Source organism: Podarcis erhardii (genome assembly GCF_964252035.2).
Source record: "Podarcis erhardii genome assembly, chromosome: 16".
Classification (NCBI taxonomy): Eukaryota; Metazoa; Chordata; class Lepidosauria; order Squamata; family Lacertidae; genus Podarcis; species Podarcis erhardii.
Window position 1 is genome coordinate 9,243,129 of NC_138514.1, and position 19,312 is coordinate 9,262,440.

General features: G+C 46.7%; 1 protein-coding gene across 1 annotated transcript in view; it reads left to right on the forward strand.

The window, feature by feature from the left end:
- The first annotated feature begins 9,629 nt into the window (after positions 1-9,629).
- Positions 9,630-19,312, forward strand: part of ADGRA2 (adhesion G protein-coupled receptor A2) — a 118,616-nt gene continuing 108,933 nt past the window's right edge. Inside the window, exon 1 of the mRNA XM_081843261.1 lies at positions 9,630-10,178. Coding sequence (XP_081699387.1) covers positions 9,967-10,178 — 212 coding nt within the window. The 5' untranslated portion in view covers positions 9,630-9,966. The remainder of the gene's footprint in view (positions 10,179-19,312) is intronic.

The following is a 19,312-nucleotide window of genomic DNA, read 5'->3' on the forward strand; positions in this document are numbered from 1 at the left end:
CGTGGGAGAGCTGCGCGACTTCGCGCAGCTCTCCCACGGCTAGCGGGAGCTGCACGAAGCCTGGGGCGTGCTGAGCTCAGCGCACCCCAGGCTTCGGGGTGCAGGCAGCTCTCCCACGGCTTGCAGATAGCTTCCTGAAGCCTGGAGAGCGAGAGGGGTAGGTGCGCACCGACCCCCCTTGCTCTCCAGGCTTCAGCGAATGCCTGCATTCGCCCCATAGGACACACACACATTTCCCCTTCATTTTGGGAGTGGAAAAAGTGCGTCCTATAGGGCGAAAAATACGGTAAATTCAAATAAGAATATTGCAAACAGCCTGGGTGTTGTTAGTGCCAGGGTAGCTCTCTCCAGCAAGCTTAGGTTGATGGGAGTTGTGGTCCAGCAAAATCCAGAGGGCACTCCGTTGGCTCCCTCTGTATTAGCGGAAAAGCATAGAAATAAGGGTACATCTTTTGCTAGCCTACGCCTGTTTGTTTGGTGTCCCACCTTCTCAGTCCTGAACACGTTCAAACAAGAAATACACAGTTTGTGTGCGTAAAGCCTAATAATCTTAAGAAGGTGGCTAGCTTGTTACCCTCCAGATGTTCCTGGACTACAGCTTCCATCTCCCCTGACAATTTGTCATGCTGACTACAGCCAAAGGCAGAGTCCAACAACATCTGGAGAATGACAGAGTAGCCACTCTGTCTTGTCAGACTTTCAGGAAGTAGGACAGAGCCGCTCATAAACTGGGCACTAGGTGGCAGAGTTTCCTAACTTCCCAAAGGATAATTGGATCCAACATTTAGGTTAGGAAAAGATGGGCTTGTGTGGGAACTTGCTACAGAAGAGAAGGGAGCTGGACGAAAAGTAACATCTCGAGACTGACCAGTACATTCGTTTTGCTTCCTAGTCAGTCCTTTTAAAATGCAGCAAAAGTGGGAGTGCTCAGTTATCCATTCTTCCATCTGCTTTGGAGGTCATTGTGACTTACAGTCAACACAAACACATTTTTTGACAGGTGGCACTTGTAAAGGTGCAATTAATATCTCACCTTGCACTACATTCCTGTTCCAGCCTTTTCACATATGCTGGCCAAATGGAAAGCAAAAACTCTTCAAGTTATTCTTTTAATCCAAGACTTTAATCCAAGAGCACCCTTTGTTACCAATGCGTGGAACGAACTGTTTCTTCAGTGTGTTATATAATCCACAGGCCAAGCTGAAAGTGCAAAGTCCTAGTTGTACTGCCAGTGGCTTGAAGTAATAAGATCCACTCCCAGCTACTCTTCAAATCTCAGCTTTGAAAAGCCCACATCTGATGCCTCCAACCAGAACGTAAGATGCAAAGAACGTCATGTCATAACCAGGTTGCCCACAGAACAACAAGCTCTGAAATATTGCAGCAAATGAGCAGAAGCGGGAACAAGGTTTGCTGTCCTCAGGCCCCAAAGTGACCTTTGGGGACTTGATAATGCCTGCCTTGCAAGAGAAGCAAGGATTAGAAAAAGCCTCAGATTCTTTTAAAGTCCCAGCTAGAGAAGGTTTACATGCTTCTCCCACCCACGGCTTTGAAGGGCTGCCTTTTGAAAGTGCTGGAATACCCACCCATATAGTGTCTCTCCTAAGCCAAGGGACCCCTGCTGAGAGAAGTGCTTCTGCCCCCATCAGCCTGGTTTTAGCCTGGTTCCAGTCAAATTTAGCTTGCATTGTCTCCGAAGACAGACAGGTGCCAACAACCAACCAATAGCAACTTGGTGGAGGCAGTGTTTTAGATTATTTTGAAGGGGAAAGGTTTAAGTGCGCACGCACAGCACTATGGCCATAGCAGCATTAAATGTTGGAAACTGGCATTTGCTTTGAAGTTTAAAAAGGTGGAGAGATTCAGTAATTCATTTCCCATGTCGTGTCCATTTTAGGCCTCGAGGGGCAGAATTAGTCATAGCACCAGTACAAGAAACTAGAGTGGAATCTACACACGTATACAAAATGCCATTAAAATTATTTTTTAAAAAAACGTTTTGAAAAATGCATTGAATTTGGCATAGCTCACTGTCACCATCTAGTGTCACATTCGTATATTGCACATCGCAACACATTTAAAACACTTTATTTGCAGCTGTGTAGCTGAATCCTTGGAGAAGCATTAAAAAGGCCAAGATTAAGAGTGGGTGCCAAAGTTCCTTCCCCCTCCTCTCTCTGCATCTCTTTTTCCTTTTGTGTGTTGTCTATTAGATTGTAAGCGAGTGGGCAGGTACTATCTTAACTATTTATTAATGAAGGGTGGTATAGAAATTCTTTTGAATAGCAGCTACTGCAGCATATGGGTAAAATGAGACTTAGCCCTCTCCTCCCATGCCTGAATACCCAAGGCAGCTGCATTCTTGTGCCAAATAGCAGCTGTGGTGGGGAAGGGGATTTTTGCTTGGTGCAAGAGGAAGGGCTAAGCTCTTCCTCCCAGGTCACACTGGCTGTGATCCTGACACACACCCTCCCCATGACTGCTATTCAGAGTTTTAAACAGACCCTCACATTGCTGTACGACGACACAACATGTAGCTTGGCCCAAAGGCTCAAATAGCTCTCCAGAACTTCTGAGGAATTTAACTCCTGATCTTTCACCATGTTCAGTGGCGTAGCGTGGGGGGTGCAGGGGGGGCCGGCCGCACTGGGCGCAACATCTGGGGATTAGGGTTAGGGGGCACAAATCCACGGGTTAGGGGGCGCAAATCCATGGGTTAGGGGGCGCAAATTACTTGCCTTGCCCCGGGTGCTGACAACCCACGCTACGCCACTGACCATGTTGGCTGGAGTTGATGAGAGCTGGAATCCAACAACATCTGGAGGGGATCCCATTGATTTTCCCTGGGATCTGTGGACCTCGGCAGTGTATTTAATCCTGTGTAGGATGAGGAAACACAGGCTGCATATACAATACGAGCTGCACTCAAAGCACACAACTTCCCCCAGTGAATCCTGAGAACTGTAATCTGTTAAAGGGGCTGAGAACTATAGCATTTTGATTGATGGATTTGATTTATTATATTTCTATGCTGCTTTCATTCAAATGAATCCCAAAGCGGCTTGCAAACAGTAACATGGTAGAGCAGAACAGAACATCACAAATGCAGCATAAACCCTACAGAAAAATTAACAAGCCATCAGTGGAACAATTACAATCTATAAAACACTTGTTAGCAAAGCAATAACTAAAAAAAAACCACATCACAATTAAAGCAAAAGCCCTAAGAACAACAAACCCAACACGGCATTTTTATAATCTATAAAACAATATTAACAACAGCAGCAAAACAGCAACCAAAAGATAAGCTAAGTTCATACACACATTCTCCACCGGAGTTACCAGGATTCTTAGACACGCTGTGACCATATTTCTAATGTTTTGGAACCCTCTGACTACACATAGCAGGAACTTGAAGCCCCCCAGATCCAAGGACAGCTGGGGGGGGGGCGTGTTTATGCCTTAGGTGAACACCACACAGAAACAGGCGAGTGGATGCAGAAACAGGCGAGTATTCCCAATTGCTGGATTAGAGACAGAATAAATTCCTTTGGAACAGCAGACTGGCTTATAGTGCCTTCCGATTTCAAGAGAGCCTTGTCTGCCTTTGCGGAGAGATCGTTTATTCAGTGGCTATTGGGTTTCCTCTAGCAAAGTTAGGTGGAAGCTGCTTTTATTGGCCACCAGTAAGAGGAATTTGGGCTTTAATTCGCACTTAAGTGGTCAACTTGCTCTTGCACCAAACTACTTCAGATTGTTCGTGTAATAGACTGCTCCCCCTTGAAGATTCCTATATACCAGAGGTGGGGGGCTTTTTTCATCCCAAGAACCACTTTCTCTGCAGGGCAACCTTCCATCATGCTACAGGTGGGTGGGGCCAGTGGAAAAAGTGGGTGGGGCAATGAATGTAAATTTAATAAATAAAAACAAACAGCCAGGCAAAAACATGCAGGGGAGCAGGACAAGTGCACAGTGTGTCATGAGGATAGTTGCGAGGGCCGGATAGAAGGTCCTGGAAGGCCACATTGGGCCCCAAGGCTTGAGGTTCCCCACCCCTGCTATGCACAGAGAGATCAGCAGGCACACTCTGGCCTCTACCTTTGGCTCAACCTCCTGCCTCCCAGAAAGAATCAAAGCAAGGAGGATGCTCGCCTGGCCCCATCCATTGGCTCCTTCCTGACATGACTTCAGCTGCCAGTTACCTTGTGGTTGCAAAGGGGAAGGGGGAACCATCTGGCTCCTGCTATTGACCAGGACTCTTGAGGCTTCTGGGAGGCCGTACATGGGTGTAGGCAGGATTTTTGTTAGGGGGGCCAAGACTTGGTTGGGGGGCAGAACTCTTGTGATTGCTCAGTTAAGTATTCCTATTGTTTTACTTGATCAAGGGGGTTTGACTCTGCCCATGAAACTGCACACCCTGGCCTCCTAAGCAAGAGAGGGAACGACCTGGCTCTATCCAGAAGGCAGTGGAAGAGCAACTGTGCTTGTTTTCCTCTTCCCTCCGCATCCCTTCCCTTTTTTTCCTTTTGCATCGTGTCTTGGGTGATCTTGTGTCCTGCTTCAGATAGGACGGTCCTCCGATGGCGTCCTCTAGTTCAGGGTCCAGGAAGCTTTGGCCCTCCAGATGTTGCTGAAGCACATTTCCCATCAACCCCAGCCAGCATGGCTGGTAATCGAGGTTGATAGTTCAACAATATCTGGAGGGCCACAGGTCCCCCACCTTTGCTCTCGTTGAAGGGCTGTCCAGTCCAAGGATGGGGTAGGTAAAGCTTTGTAAGAAGAAGACGCGAAATAATGGCCTTCAGATTGCTCATTAGCAGTTAGGATCTGGGCAGTCACAGAACTCACAGCCTTCCCCACCAGGGTGAGAAGTATTGCATTTTTAGTTAATAACATTCAGGAAAACTCCAGGCCAACCAACACTTTTCTCGATGCAGGAACATCTTCCGTAAAGCAGAACATTCACATCACCTGAATGTGTGTGTGTGTGTGAGGAAGAGAGAGCGCTTTGTGCTTAAACAAATCCAGAGTGCTTTCTGAGCAGCCTTGCTCTGAGAAACTTCAAGCCCTCTGGATGATCTTGAGCCCAGTGTTATTATTTCAGCACCGCAGAAGTTCACCTTTCTGTTTGCCTTTTGCCGGAGAAGGGGTTCCAACGGATTGGAGTCTGTGTTTATCTGGGAACGGGTTGAGAGGGTTTGGAAAAAGTTGAAAGGAAACTCAGGCTACATGGTTTTCAACCCCTTTGGGAAGCAGCAGCGTTTGAACTGTAATCCTGAGGCAGGGATGGGCCTGGGGTTTCATGTTTCTGTTCAGTTTGCATCTGTGGAGCCGACTTGTTTGGAGAGGTGCTCTGACAGGAAACGGCGGAGGCACAGCTGATGGTACCACACCACTCTCTGGAGACAGCAGCCCTGACCGACCAGCATCCTTTAGGATTTGAAGGCAGCAGAACCACCCTGTTTGCCTTGCAGAGAATGCAGAACTGGCTCCTGCCCCTAGGAACTGCCTGAAGAGGAAAAGGCAGGGATGCATTAATCATGTTTAGAATGGATTTAAGGGGGCTGGGGGGGGGGGGGTAAAACAGTGGTTACCAATTAAGTTTTTTTAACTTCCAAAATTGTGCCCTTGTGCGTGAATAGGACACATCCCTTGTTTTGGATTGTACTGCTCAAACACAGGCAGTGGAATCCAGTATAAAAGTTGATGCCCTGAGGTTTTCACCAAAACTAATGAACAAGTTGCTAGTCCTTATGGTGGAAAGATAAATTGAGTGGCGGGGGGGGGGGGACAAAAAATGTCCCCAGTGAAATCTCAGTAGCTGGGATGGGGTTGAGGAGGAACACCAGATGCACGGGCTGTGCTTTAATGCTCTGTGTAGTCCAGCCCACCACTGCCAAAAAAAGAGAGATTTTGAGTACAGCTAACAGGCTGCGCTACACAAGAAGGCAGTAGAAGTCTCAGTGGACTTTAAATAAATAATATGTGGAGAAGCCGAGTGAAAGAATGAAGTTCCAGAGCAGACAAATGAAGGATACGGAAGAGTCGAGGCAAGTTAGCATTGTTAATTCGGAGTTTTTCAAGAAATACCGAAGGTCATATCCACATCAAACATCACTTGCTGGAGGCCTTGTAACAGAGGGTCCAGTTTGTGGGGATGGGCTAGCACTGGATTTTCATGTGCCCAGCAAAGATTTGGCCCAGAAGCCATACAAGGACCATCAACTCCATTGAATCTGTGGACTGGGGAAGGAACTGCTCTTTTAAAGCTCATGCCTTACCCCAAAGAATCATGGGAATTGTTGTTTGTTACGGTTGTTGGTTCTTTTGAGCTACATTTCCACTATATGGAATTTGACAACTGGACAACGTAAATGGATTCTACATGCCCTTACTATGGCCAACTGTTCTTTTAAAAACTTAATAAAATAAAATAAATCAAAGTATGGTTTCTGGGAATTGTACTTCTGTGAGGGGAAACTATAGCTCCCAGAATTCTTTGAGGGAAGCCAGGATTCTTAAAGTGGTATAAATGTGCTTTAAGTGACTGGTGTGTATTTGGTCAGAGCTAAAATAATGGCAATGAGTGGGAGAAGGCAGGAGGGCTCAGCAAAGGAACATGCACAGAATGGTGGGAGCAGAAATGTATTGCTCCATTTTTATTTTTAGAGAATCTTAGAATGTCAAGAATTGGAAGACACCTCAGAGGTCATCTACTCTTTCTTCTTCTTCTTTGGCGATCACTCACAGCCGAGTAAGATTGTCTTCCATGAACCCGGTCTTAAAAGGGAGTCTGTAAGTGATCATGGAGGCCAATTCTGGATCCACACATCCTTCCACAGTGGGGAAATAGGTTTTTGGACGGGAGTTGATCACAGTGAGGGTTTGCCAAATGTGCCTTCCTCTTAGCACGTTTCTCCCTTTTGTCCCGAGTTCGAGTGCCTTCAAAGTCCATGACATTTGGTAAAGGCTGTTCCCTAATTGGAGCTCTCACAGGCCACTGTTTCCCAATTGTTGGTGTTTATACTACTTTTTTTTAGATTTGCCTTGAGAGAATCTTTAAACCTCTTTTGTTGACCACCAACATTAGGCTTTCCATTTTTAAGTTTGGAATAGAGTAGTTGCTTTGGAAGATGATAATCTGGCACCCGCACAACATGACCAGTCCAACGAAGTTGATATTGAAGAATCATTGTTTTGATACTGATGATCTTTGCTTCTTCCAGTCACCTTCTAAATCCGGCCCGCGGACGGTCCAGGAATCAGCGTGGTTTTACATGAGTAGAATGTGTGCTTTTATTTAAAATGCACCTCTGGGTTATTTGTGGGGCATAGGAATTTGTTCTTTCTTCTTCTTCAAAATATAGTCCGGCCCACCACATGGTCTGAGGGATGGTGGACCGGCCCCTGATACTCCAACCCTTGACTCAGTACAGGATCTACAAGGCAGGAGGCAAATGCAGCAGGGGCGGGGCGGGGGGGCTGGTACCCACTGCAGCTGGTAGGGTGAAAGGCAGGGAGCCGAACCATAGGTGGCGCTGGAGCCAATGGCACACATAGCCCACTAATTCTAGTTTTGTCTCTTCCTCCCTCATGAGAACACCGAGCCTAAGGAGGAGGCAGCTGACAGGGGAGGAAACCAACAGTAGGTGAAGCCAGAGTCAATGGTGGAGGCAAAGCCAAGTAATTCTGGTTAGGTCCACATCCTCTGGCCTGGATGGAAGGATGGATGAAAAGGGTGGACAGTGTTTTAGTATATGTGCTGCAGAAGCAGAGAATGTTAGAAGGATGTTGGAATGAAGTTATGTGGTTTTAGCAGAAATGTTATAAGGGTTTAGGAAAAAATAGATTAATTGGTGAAAGGAGGGAAAGTAAAGTTACATTATATTAAGATAAATTACAGAACAAAAAGTGGAAAAGATGGAAAGGATTTGCTGAAATGGTTAACCGAACTAGAATACAAAAAAGGGAGGTGTGAGGAGGTCAAGGAAACAAGCAAATGAAGGACAAGTTATGGGAAGATCAGCTGTGGGTTTTTTTCTGGTTTTTTTTCTTCCTTATTGTGATGCGTTGTTTTGTTCTTGTTTGATATGGTGTTTTTATTCTTTCTTTTTGTAACCTTTAAAATTTTAATAAATATTATTTATAAAAAATAATAATAATAAAAGAAAAGGGTGGACAGTGGAGGGTTGGCTACCGGCAGACTCCTACTGGTGGGGCACCAGGGGCAGTGCCCTATTTGCCTTAATGGACTTACACTACACTGAGCTTGCAACCCCCAAATAAAGCGTCAGAGAAGCGCACGTAAAAGAGACACACACACAACTGCAAGGGGAAAAGACGCGCGGGGTGGGGGGGATGCTCCCCAAATCACTTTATTGCCCCCAAATCGTGAAGATGAGGCTGCAATCCAGCACACGTGCACCCGGGGGGCAAATCTCATGGAACTCAGCGGGGCTTGCTTCCGAGTAGATACGATCGTTCAGTAACAAAGCTTTTAGTCTGGCGTCTGGAAAAAAAATGCAAACTATTGTAAAGGGAGAATCTGTTGTACTCCATCCAGTTACGCACTTTCAGTAGGAATTTTTTTTTTTTTTAATAATATTTATTAGAAATTTCCAATTGCAACAACAACAAAAAAAAACATCCAAATTTAAAATCTTATTTTCAATAACATATTTCCAGGACTTCCCCTCCCCTCCCCCTCTTGTATTCCAATTCTTACAAATAAATTCAGCAAGTTCTTATCCCAGATTTTGAACTTATTATCATTAGCCCAGTTTTAAAAATATTTTCCCATCCCCTAAAATCGACCTGTTCCCTTCCACGCGTTCCCCCCTTTGATATACAATACAGATTAAAATAATCAAATATAATTAATTAGGATAAAATTATAAAATATAATTAAAATAATCAAATATAATTTTACGCCCTTTGGATTCCAAATTTCCCTCCCCCCTTTCCCGGTTGCGTTCCCAATGTTCATCAACGTCTGATGTCTTCCTGGAGCTCCCACATCTATCTAGGCCATAGTCCTTTACCAGTCATCTTTAATTTGGAATGTCCAATCTTGGAAGGAGTCTATCTCAAAAAGGCCCATTTCTTCCATCCAGATTTTTATATTTAGGAGTAAAAACTCCAATTTTATTTCTTTAGACCTTTCAAATCTGGATGTCCCAAATGTTCCCACTTCCAACTTTATCCAATTCTTGTTGTTCTTGTTGATCTCTCTCCTCCTTTTTTTTTTTTTCCCTGCTCTCCTGCACAAATGTTCTAATTCCAGTAGGAATTGTTTTTTAAGGGGAGGCGTCGGAGGAAGAGGGGACCTCCTTGAACCCTCGCAGCAGAAGAGGAAAAGACTCCGTCTCGCTCGAGTCCTGAACGACGTACAAGTTGCGGATCCAACTCCCGGCTCCGCGTTGGCGGAGGGACAAGGCGCTGGAGGCGCTAGGGCCGCGCGGTGGCCGGGAAGCGGGAATGGCCAGGCAGGCAACCGAGGGGAGGGACGCGAATGTGAGCAGCCGAAACCGCTAGATCCAACCCATCCCAAGCGCCGCCGCCGGACATTCCCCACTGGCGGCGCCCCGGAGCCCAGAGCTCTCCTCCGGCCATGCAGCGCGCAGCCCCGGGCAGCGGGCAGGCGCCGGACGCAGCCGAGCTCCGGGCCGACGGCCGCGCGCCTGGGCCGTTGCTCCCTTCCAGGGAGGTGTGACGGGCGGGAAGAGCCCCCGGGCCGGATCCGGGGCTCGGCGGACGCCCTCCCGGTTCATGTCAGCGCGCCGCCGCCGCCTGCGCTGCTGAAGCTGCGCCTTCCTCCTCCGAGCCGGGCGCCCCCTCGAGGGATCCTCGCGCCGCGCTCCGGGCCCCGACGGCTGTGGGGCTCCTCCCGGGCTGGGGACTGGACGCAGCCCGGCTAAGGATGGGCTGACAGGCTTGGGACGCTGCCGCTGCCGGGAGCCGTCGAGGATGCTCTGGCCGGCCGCGCTGCTCCTGCTGGCGGCGCTGTGGTGCTCCGGCGGGGGAGCGCGCAGTTGCCCCGTCCAGCTGCGCGGCTGCAAGTGCGTGGGCGAGCGGGCCAAGGGGCTGGCGGCGGCGGCCAGGAAGAGGGTGAGCTGCAGCGGCGAGGAGCTGGCCGAGCCGCCGGCGCCCCGGCTCTTGCCCAACAGCACCGTCACCCTGTGAGTAGCGCCGGCGGGGACTGCGCGCAGACGGGCGGGAGATCTCACGGGGTGGGGTGGGCAGAGACCCCACCAGAATTGCCCCCGCCTCTGATCCCGGTAATGTCGCTCTGGACATGCTCAGAGGCTGCGCGTCTGCAAAGCGGAAAGGCTGTAGCGGAAAAACAAAACAAATTCCTTCCAGTAGCACCTTAAAGACCAACTAAGTCAGTTCTTGGTATGAGCTTTCGTGTGCATGCACACTTCTTCAGATACACCGTGTATCTGAAGAAGTGTGCATGCACACGAAAGCTCATACCAAGAACTGACTTAGTTGGTCTTTAAGGTGCTACTGGAAGGAATTTGTTTTGTTTTGACTATGGCAGACCAACACGGCTACCTATCTGTAACTGTAGCGGAAAAGTCCGACATCTGTTTGCGGTGGTCAGTTGGGCAGCGTTTTGAACGCCCTCGGAGGTTATACTGCTTCCCATAGCCAAAAATATTGAAACAGCTTTGTTACAGTTTTCCTTTTGACTTAATTTCTTTCTTATTCATTTATTTTTAAACGAGTTTTTTCTACAGAAAAGAAAAGACAAAACACACACACACACACATCCTTTTGACTTAATTTCATGGCTTAAATTGTCTCTGGATCTGTTTTTTGTTGTATATGAGTCGCTTAGAGTTACTGGTTGGGTGTTTTTTTAAAGTGACTGATAAGTTTAGTAATAATGTACCGTATATAGCAATGTAGAAATCCACACTTTTTGAAATCTGCAATTCAAAAAAATGAAAAGAAAGAACTCAACTCCATCCCCTCCCTCTGACCTTAATCCTCCAATAATTATTATGGTATTATTATTATTATTATTATTTGGAATTGGGGATAATCTCGGGAGACTTTCAGCTGATCCAGAAGCCCCAATGTTTAGCTTCCACAAGATTTATTCAAATTATAGCAAAGAGCAGCTGAGGGACATGCCATCTGAATGCTCAGGAGCATGGAGGGAGTGAAGATTGTGGTTACTGAATAATATTAATGGGACCACACTTTTATTTACTTTATTTAGAAGTATTTATAGATCACAGCGGTCGGATAGGCACATGTGGGCACATTTGCACATGGCCAAAGCAGGGGGGGGTGTTAAGGGGTGTCCTGGAGGCCTGAACATTAAAAGAAAAAACGAAGAAAAAACGCTTACAGAATTACTGGGTGCACTGTGAGACCTCAGTCCCTCACCATCTTAACTTGCCTAGAGGCATCTGTACATTAAGGTTACCAGTCTCCCCCCCCCAATGAATCCGGGGACATTTTTCAACTTCAGTGGATTTTGTCAGGGGACTGATTTGTAAATCTGGGGACTGTCCCCAGGAAACGGGGACATCTGGTAACCTTACCGTATATACAGTGGTACCTCGGGTTACAAACACCTCGGGTTACAGACTCCACTAACCCAGAAGTAGTAACTTGGATTAAGAACTTTGCCCTAGGATAAGAACAGAAATTGTGCGGCAGCAGCAGGAGGCCCCATAAGCTAAAGTGGTACCTCAGGTTAAGAACAGTTTCAGGTTAAGAACAGACCTCCGGAACGAATCAAGTTCATAACCAGAGGTACCACTGTATGTATTAGTATATCTATGCAAATCATGGGCCTGTGCCCCTCTAGCAATGCCCCGTGATCACAACCATACTATCCATTTACAGCACAAAGAAACCTGGGAGCTCAGAACTGTAGCTCTGTGAGGGGTAAACCACAGTTCCCAGGATTCTTTGGAGCAGGCAGTGGGTGTGATCCACGTCATGTTTCTTAATAGTAGGTAGTCACCCTGTGCAGGGGACATGGGTGGCGCTGGGGGTTAAACCACAGAGTCTAGGGCTTGCCGATCAGAAGGTTGGTGGTTCGAATCCCCGTGACGGGGTGAGCTCCCGTTGCTCGGTCCCTGCTCCTGCCAACCTAGCAGTTCGAAAGCACGTCAAAGTGCAAGTAGATAAATAGGTACCACTCCGGCGGGAAGGTAAACAGTGTTTCCATGCACTGCTCTGGTTTGCCAGAAGCGGCTTAGTCATGCTGGCCACATGACCCAGAAGCTGCACGCCGGCTCCCTCGGCCAATAAAGCGAGATGAGCGCCGCAACCCTAGAGTCGGCCAGGACTGGACCTAATGGTCAGGGGTCCCTGTGCAGAGCAGTTTAAAAGCCAGGGCATCACCAACCATTTTAGTGTTTGGGGTGGGCATTACCCTCCCTGGTCACTTCTCTCCCAGGGGTGGACTTTGGTCTGGCGCCCCCTGCCTCTTCCCTTCCATTCTGCTCAATTCACTATGTCATAGTTGCAGCACCCTGTCCTTCCCCTAAGCTTGGCACCCAGTGGGACGGAACAGGTCACACGTGCATCAGTTCGACTCACCCCCTGCACACACACTTTGCCTTTCCAAGGCATCATGGTAAAAATGGGATCCAGTAAAATTAATCTGAGATTTGGAAAGCACCCTGCTCTTCCAAGGGAGGAAAATTTCACCCCCTTTGACGCTACATGGCCAGGGTGCTTGTGTGTCAGTGAGTGCAGTGTAGATGAGTGAATTCAAAGGCTTAATGGGTAGCATTGCACCCAGGGGCACCACCTGTAAACTGAGATGCCCAGGTCCTCCTCTCCTTGCTGGCAGATGGAAACAACTTGAAACAGAGAGTTGAGTCTTGCAGTGCCTAGGCTTAAAAGTATCTGTTATTGAAAATGACATAACAAAAATGCATTATAGTAGGGAAATCTGCTTTGCAAAAATGTGCACGATAGGCAAAATGTCCACACACAAAATTACGTTTATTAGGGGGTTAAGTTCAGCTCCAATAGTGGCACATCCTTGGCTTTGCTAAGGGCAGAGTTTTACACCTCTGTGTCAGAGGCTTTTGGAAGCTGCAGGAGAGGAGAATGTCCTGTTTTCAGGTTTCCCACTGAGGCATCTGGAGAACAGAATTCTGGACCAGATGGGCCCCTGGCATGATCCAGCAGGCTCTTCTTGTGTCTTGAAGGCAGGCACCCTAAAAGGTCTATCTCTGTGTCATCGTCGTCCCCCAATCCCTCAACTAGATATATTCTCTCATTTTGTCAATTCCACAGCAGGCATATCAAATGTTATTCATTGGCTGAGTATGCACCATACATTTAAAGGCTGTCATTTATACCTCACAGAGCCACAAATCACTGCATGCTTAGCAAACTACAGTTTCCAGGACTCTTGGTGGGGTCAGATATGCTCAGTGCTATTTTTCTAGAAAAAGAGGTGCCAGAACTCACCACGAGCACTCTTAAAATGGCAATGGCACGCACCTGAGAGGTGCAGGAACAGAGTTCCTGTGAGTTCCCCCTGGGAAAAAGCTCTGGATATGCTTTATATGTCTGGTGTGTATGCAGCCATGCTCAGAGTAGTCCCATTTGCCACATAGGTTCCTAATTCCATTGACTTCAGTGGTTCTGCTGTGATGATGGCCTTGTTCAGGGGAATTTGTTTTAGGATTGCCTTAATTTCCTGGACATAGCTGGATATTTTGGCAAATTTCCTTAAAAATAGCTTTAAAACTTCAGAGAGAGAGAGAGGGAGAGGGAGAGAACGCGAAAAGAAAAACTCAACAGCTTCAGGCAAAACTAAAGCAAGCTCAACAATTTTGCCCAAAACAAACAACTTTTGTGTCCTTTTGAAATATGGCACCCCTAATTTATTTATTTGCGTTTATATCTCACATTTTCTCTAAGGAGCTCAAGATGGTGAACATGTTTCACCCCCCCCCCCCCCCCCGTTTAATTCCCACAGTCACCCTGTAGTAAGACAGAGTCGCCTTGACTGGCCCAAGGTTGCCCAGTGAGTTTCATGGCTAAGTGAGCGTTTGCACGCTGGTCTCTCAGGTCTGACACTCTGACCACTACATTGGTCTTCTAGATGCTGTTGGACTACAACTCCCATCATTCCTGAGTACAGTGGTACCTCGGGTTAAGAACATAATTCGTCCTGGAGGTCCGTTCTTAACCTGAAACTGTTTTTAACCTGAAGCACCACTTTAGCTAATGGGGCTGCCGCGCCACCAGAGAACGATTTCTGTTGTCATCCTGAAGCAAAGTTCTTAACCCGAGGCACTATTTCTGGGTTAGCGGAGTCTGTAACCTGAAGCGTATGTAACCCGAGGTACCACTGTATTGGTTGTGCTGACTGAGGCTGGTGGGATTTGGAATGTAACAGCTTCTGGAGGGCTGCAGCTTTTTCTGTCAACTTTTAAAAAAGGCATTTGGTTAATCTTTGCTGTCTCAGTTTTCTTGCTGCAGGAACTTCTTAAAAGTGTTTGATAATGCTAACTTGAGCGTATATTAGGTCCTCCAGCCTTTAAGCAATCGTGCTTTTGTTCTCTTTCTGTTACCACCCTAGTTAGCTGCCTTGAGACTCGTTGGAAAATAGGTAGGAAATAGATTTTTATAAATAAATAAATAAATAAATGCATTGGAGTCTTGACAGCTGTCGCCAACGAGGCGTTTCACAATAGTCTAAAAAGATTTCTAAACCAACTCAATACTCAACACGAACAATTCATTCCAAATGATCCAGCAATGCATATAAAGGTTTGAATGGAAGCACAGGAACTTATGAAATACAGTTCTGGAATCTTCCTTTCAACATGTGTGTCAGGAAGCCGTACTTTGTTTTTTCAGAGATCGGGAGCGGCCATTGCTTCTTTATCCCAGAATCCTAGGTGCGCATCCTGATTTTTGTACTATCTGGGAGGGACTCTGGTCTCATCCACACCCTCCATTTAAAGCATTCTTATGCCACTTTCAACAGCCATGGCTTCCCCTAAAGTCTCCTGGGATCTGTCGGTTGATAAGAGCGCTGGGAACTGGAGCTTTGTGAGGAGGCTTCTAACAGCGCCCTTAACAAATGACGTTGCAGCACAAATTTAAAGCACATTAAAATTAAGATCCCCTCCATATGTCCTTTTTATTGTGCAGCTATGAAGATTTGTGCTGATGATGGTACTGGGGCAATTCTATGCAAACCTGCTTTCAGTTCTGTTTGTACTTCCAGAAGTTTCAGGACAGGCATGCCTCATTTCCAACCAGTGCATGTTCCACAACTTCCACTTGAAACCTTGAACTTTTCATGTTCTGCAGTGTTTTTATTTGGTTTCCTTGTCCCACTTTTGGTGCACCATATATAGCATGAGTGGCCCACCAGGTGGTAATAATGGGGGAGGCATTGCAGTGGAATTGTGTGTGGACAGTCCAGTTTAAACCCATCATGGTTGTGTCACTATTGCATCAGTGATATGTTGCAGAACACACACACCCAAAACCCCACCAGTCTGGAGGGAACCATAAGTCGAGGGCTAGGAAATAGGATACAGTACTAAAGTTGTTGGGTTTTGCTTTTTAAAAAATTGTTTCTTACTGCTGTAGTTTTTTCTTATGTTGTCTTTGTTTTTATAATTTATTGTGCATTTAAACTGACGTAAAGCCATTTGGGGAGATGGAATCCAAGTGCTGCATATAAAAGTTTCAGGAAATAAACAATGAATAATTACAGTAACTGGGCAGTAAGGCTGCAATTCTAATCTCACTTGTCTGGGGCTAAAACTGCACTGGATTCAATGGGATTTACTTCTTTGCAGCAGTCATGGTTAGAGGAGTGTGCTGTAAGACTGCAAGTGCCAGGAGCATGCACACAATTTGGCTGAGCTTAGATGCCACTCTTTTATGGCTTGAAATATATTCTGCCCCTCTTTGAAACTTGATGATTGCACGTAATGAAAATCAGAGATGATATCCAAAGACAGCAGTTGCTAACTTCTCACTTCCTCTTGCAAAAATGGGGAAGGTGGTGGAGTAGTCAGCTAACCTTTTGTGCCAGTTTAATGGAGGATGGAAAATTATGCCACTGTGTTCTTGCATGCTTATTTTTCAGTGTGTTCACAAACTTCAAGGAAATATCAGAGTTGAATTTTGGCTCAACACTGGTGAACTCGGCGCAATGCACAAAAAAATTAGTACCTTGCTCTCTGGACCAGGTCTTGTAAAAGGGTGGGTGGGGAGAGGAAGGGAATAATTCCTAGCTTTCTGTTCTGCTAACAAGACTTCATGATTATATAGCACACAGTACAACAGTGCCACATATGTCCCCAGAAAGGCAGGCAGGCCATACTGAGTTCAGTAAGTCTTACTTTCAGAGACCTTAGTACTGTATAGGATTGCAACCTAAATATTACTGTATAGTTAAATTGATGAAGCTAGATCATCTAGAGGTCGTTTGGGAAAGTAGGGATGGGGAAACCTGTGGCCTTCTCTATTTTGCTGCGATGCAACTAGGGACGGAAAAGAAACTCAATTCAGTTTGCACTTTCTGAGACACAGCCATCCTTCGGAATTCACGTTTCTTTGGGTTTTGCAATGCAGTTCTTCAGCCAAGTAATGTGCACAAAAATACTAGATGTGCTGGGGTAATATATGTGCATATATATTAGTGAAAACAACTGTCCAGGGTCCCGTTCCAAGAAAGACGACAAAGACCCTTACATGTGAGTAAGATAAGAGACTTGGTACGACAAGAGTTCAACAATGACGCCAAGGATTTGAGATTGGAAGAAAGCTTAAAAGATGTACCAGCAACTAATCATGCTGCTCCCACCAACTTTTAAAGGTGAGGTGGGCATGCTCACTCGAGAGACTCTCTCTCCCTATGAGACTGGTGCACATGGAGGCACATACAGTACTTCTCCAAGGGTCTGTTCCCAACAGTGCAGCCAGGACCAGGGACGTCTTACCCATAGAGACTAGTGGCGCAGGGCGTCAGGGAGCCAAGTTCTGGAGGGCGCCAGGGAAGAGGCGGAGGCTGGACATGGCGCCTCCTGGCATCAGCTCGCCGCCCTCGCCCACCTCCACCATGCCGCGCCGAAGCAGCGCTGCACCCGGAGCCTCCGTCTGCCATGGCCACCGTGGCACGAAGCAGCCAGCTGAGCCAAGAGGTGCCACGTCCAGCCTCCGCCTCTTCCCCACTGGAGGAGCTGCCCTCCAGCTGCTGCCCACCTCCTCCAGCCCCACCAGCAGCGCCTGTCCTCTCTAAAAAACTCTGGGAAATAGGGGGCGGCATGTCGGAGGGAGCTTTGCACCATGGTGCCAGATATGCTTAAGATGGCCCTGGGCAGGACCAGATTCTAGGGGAGCCTCTTCCTCCTTGCAGTTGTCTAGCCTCCGCCTTCCTGACTGGACTGCTTTCCTCTCCCTAGCCTCTAAAGGCAAAGGAGCTGGGAGCCCGTCCTCCCTTTCTTCTGGGTTCTTCTGTGATGGCATCTTCTCCCTCATCAGACAGGAACTGCTGCTTCCCCAGCCTCAAGTCAGCTGGGATTGCAGGGTTCACAACAGTAAAAAACAAAAATGCATTGGATCGGGGGAAATCGCTTTGCAAAAACGTGCATGTTAGGTGAGAGTCACACTAAATGCTAATCACTTTGCAAAAATGCTGATGAACTTTCCAAGAGGATTTAAAAATAAAGTGGCAAACTGATGTGGAAATGTGGCGAAATAAAATTAAAACTGGGAAAATAAGAAGCCAAGCGAAACTGAAATGAACTGAATCTGCCCATCCTTAGGGACAACCAAGTGGATGGAGCTGATGGGAGCCAGAGCTGCTCTGCAGGGCCTGACTTCTGCTGTAACCCTTAAAATTGATATAGGATACTGTGCAGGGCCAGATCAGATATAAAACATGGCAAATAAGAGGGCTAAATCAGAGCCCCCTGCATTGTTTCTGAGCTTAGATCATTTGGCCAGGCAGCAGCTATTCAAATGCCTCTGATTGTATGTTTATTCTGGTGTTCCAAGTTCATTTCCGGTTCCTATTTTTATTGCTGCTTTACTTCTTAGTTTGGCTTGGGTTTCCGAAAGAGGGATTTAAAAGATGATAATAAAATAAAAACTCATGCTTGTTGCAATCGGTGGAAATTCTGCTCAACCAAGAACCAACTTCAGGCAGCGCGAGCAAGATGTGTGCATCTGTCCTCTAAACCACATTTGTGAAAATGGACTTCAGAGTGTGTTAGAACATGAATGGTAAGAGTTTAGTGTGAAATTGATCTGTGATGAGAATGGAGGCAAGGTGAAATTTGGGAGTAACGAACAGATCCCCCCCCCCCGTCTCTGTTCTATTCCTTTTCTGCCCTGTTTCTACATTTATAGCCATTGACAGCCTTAACCTCCATTAATTTATCTAATCCCTTTATAAAGTTGGTAGGAGTCCCTTCCTCCTGCTGGAGTGAGTTCCACAGTTTAACTATGTACTACGTGAAGAAATGCTTCCTTTTACCTGTCCTTTGAGCTGTTTTAGGGCCCTCCTCCTTCCTTTGGGTTTGTGCGCCTCTGCAAAGCATTGAGGCATGGATGGTTCTGTTCTGGCTACATAAGGATCCCCATGTGGCAAATGAGTTCGCTATTGGTATATAATTATAGGAGAGCCAATGGTATCTTCCTCCTCCTCTCTGCGTTTGACTAATCCCCTTTTAAAGCCATTTAAGCCACGGAATGACTCTATGGAAGGGAGTGGGTGGCGGAGAAGGAACTTGGTTTCCCTCCAGTACATTTCCCCCAGGTTTGGTTCTGCACTATGGCAGGAAGCTGTTATCTGGATGACTCCGAAACATGGTTTACGATTTCAGTTACATGGCATGGGTGTCTCAATCCTTGCTGCAGGTTGCTTTCCAGTTAACAGGCCTTTACTTTTGCACAGGTGGCCCAGTGCATTCACCAGCTGTGAGAGCCACATGCTTTTCTTGTTGTCAAAGACTCTTAGCAACTGTTATGTACTGAAGTTCTCACCCTGGGCCAGCAGGGGGATACTGTAGATAGTTTTCACTCAGGTCCACATATGCAAATAAGGGATTGAAAGTGACATTCAGTGATTGGATAGTTACAGAAAGTGGTTACTGTTGCGTTCTAGTGGAGCTCTATATAAGCAGGCCGGCTGAACCCTTCAGTTCAGTTCTGTTCTGGCCTGTGAATAAACAAGAGCTGTTTGAAGAATTGCTGTGTTGTCTGATATGTTCACCCACAACTTAACAGCAACTGTGGCTAATTTCTGAGTCAGCCACACCTACAAATACAATATGTTGGCTAAGGCTAGATC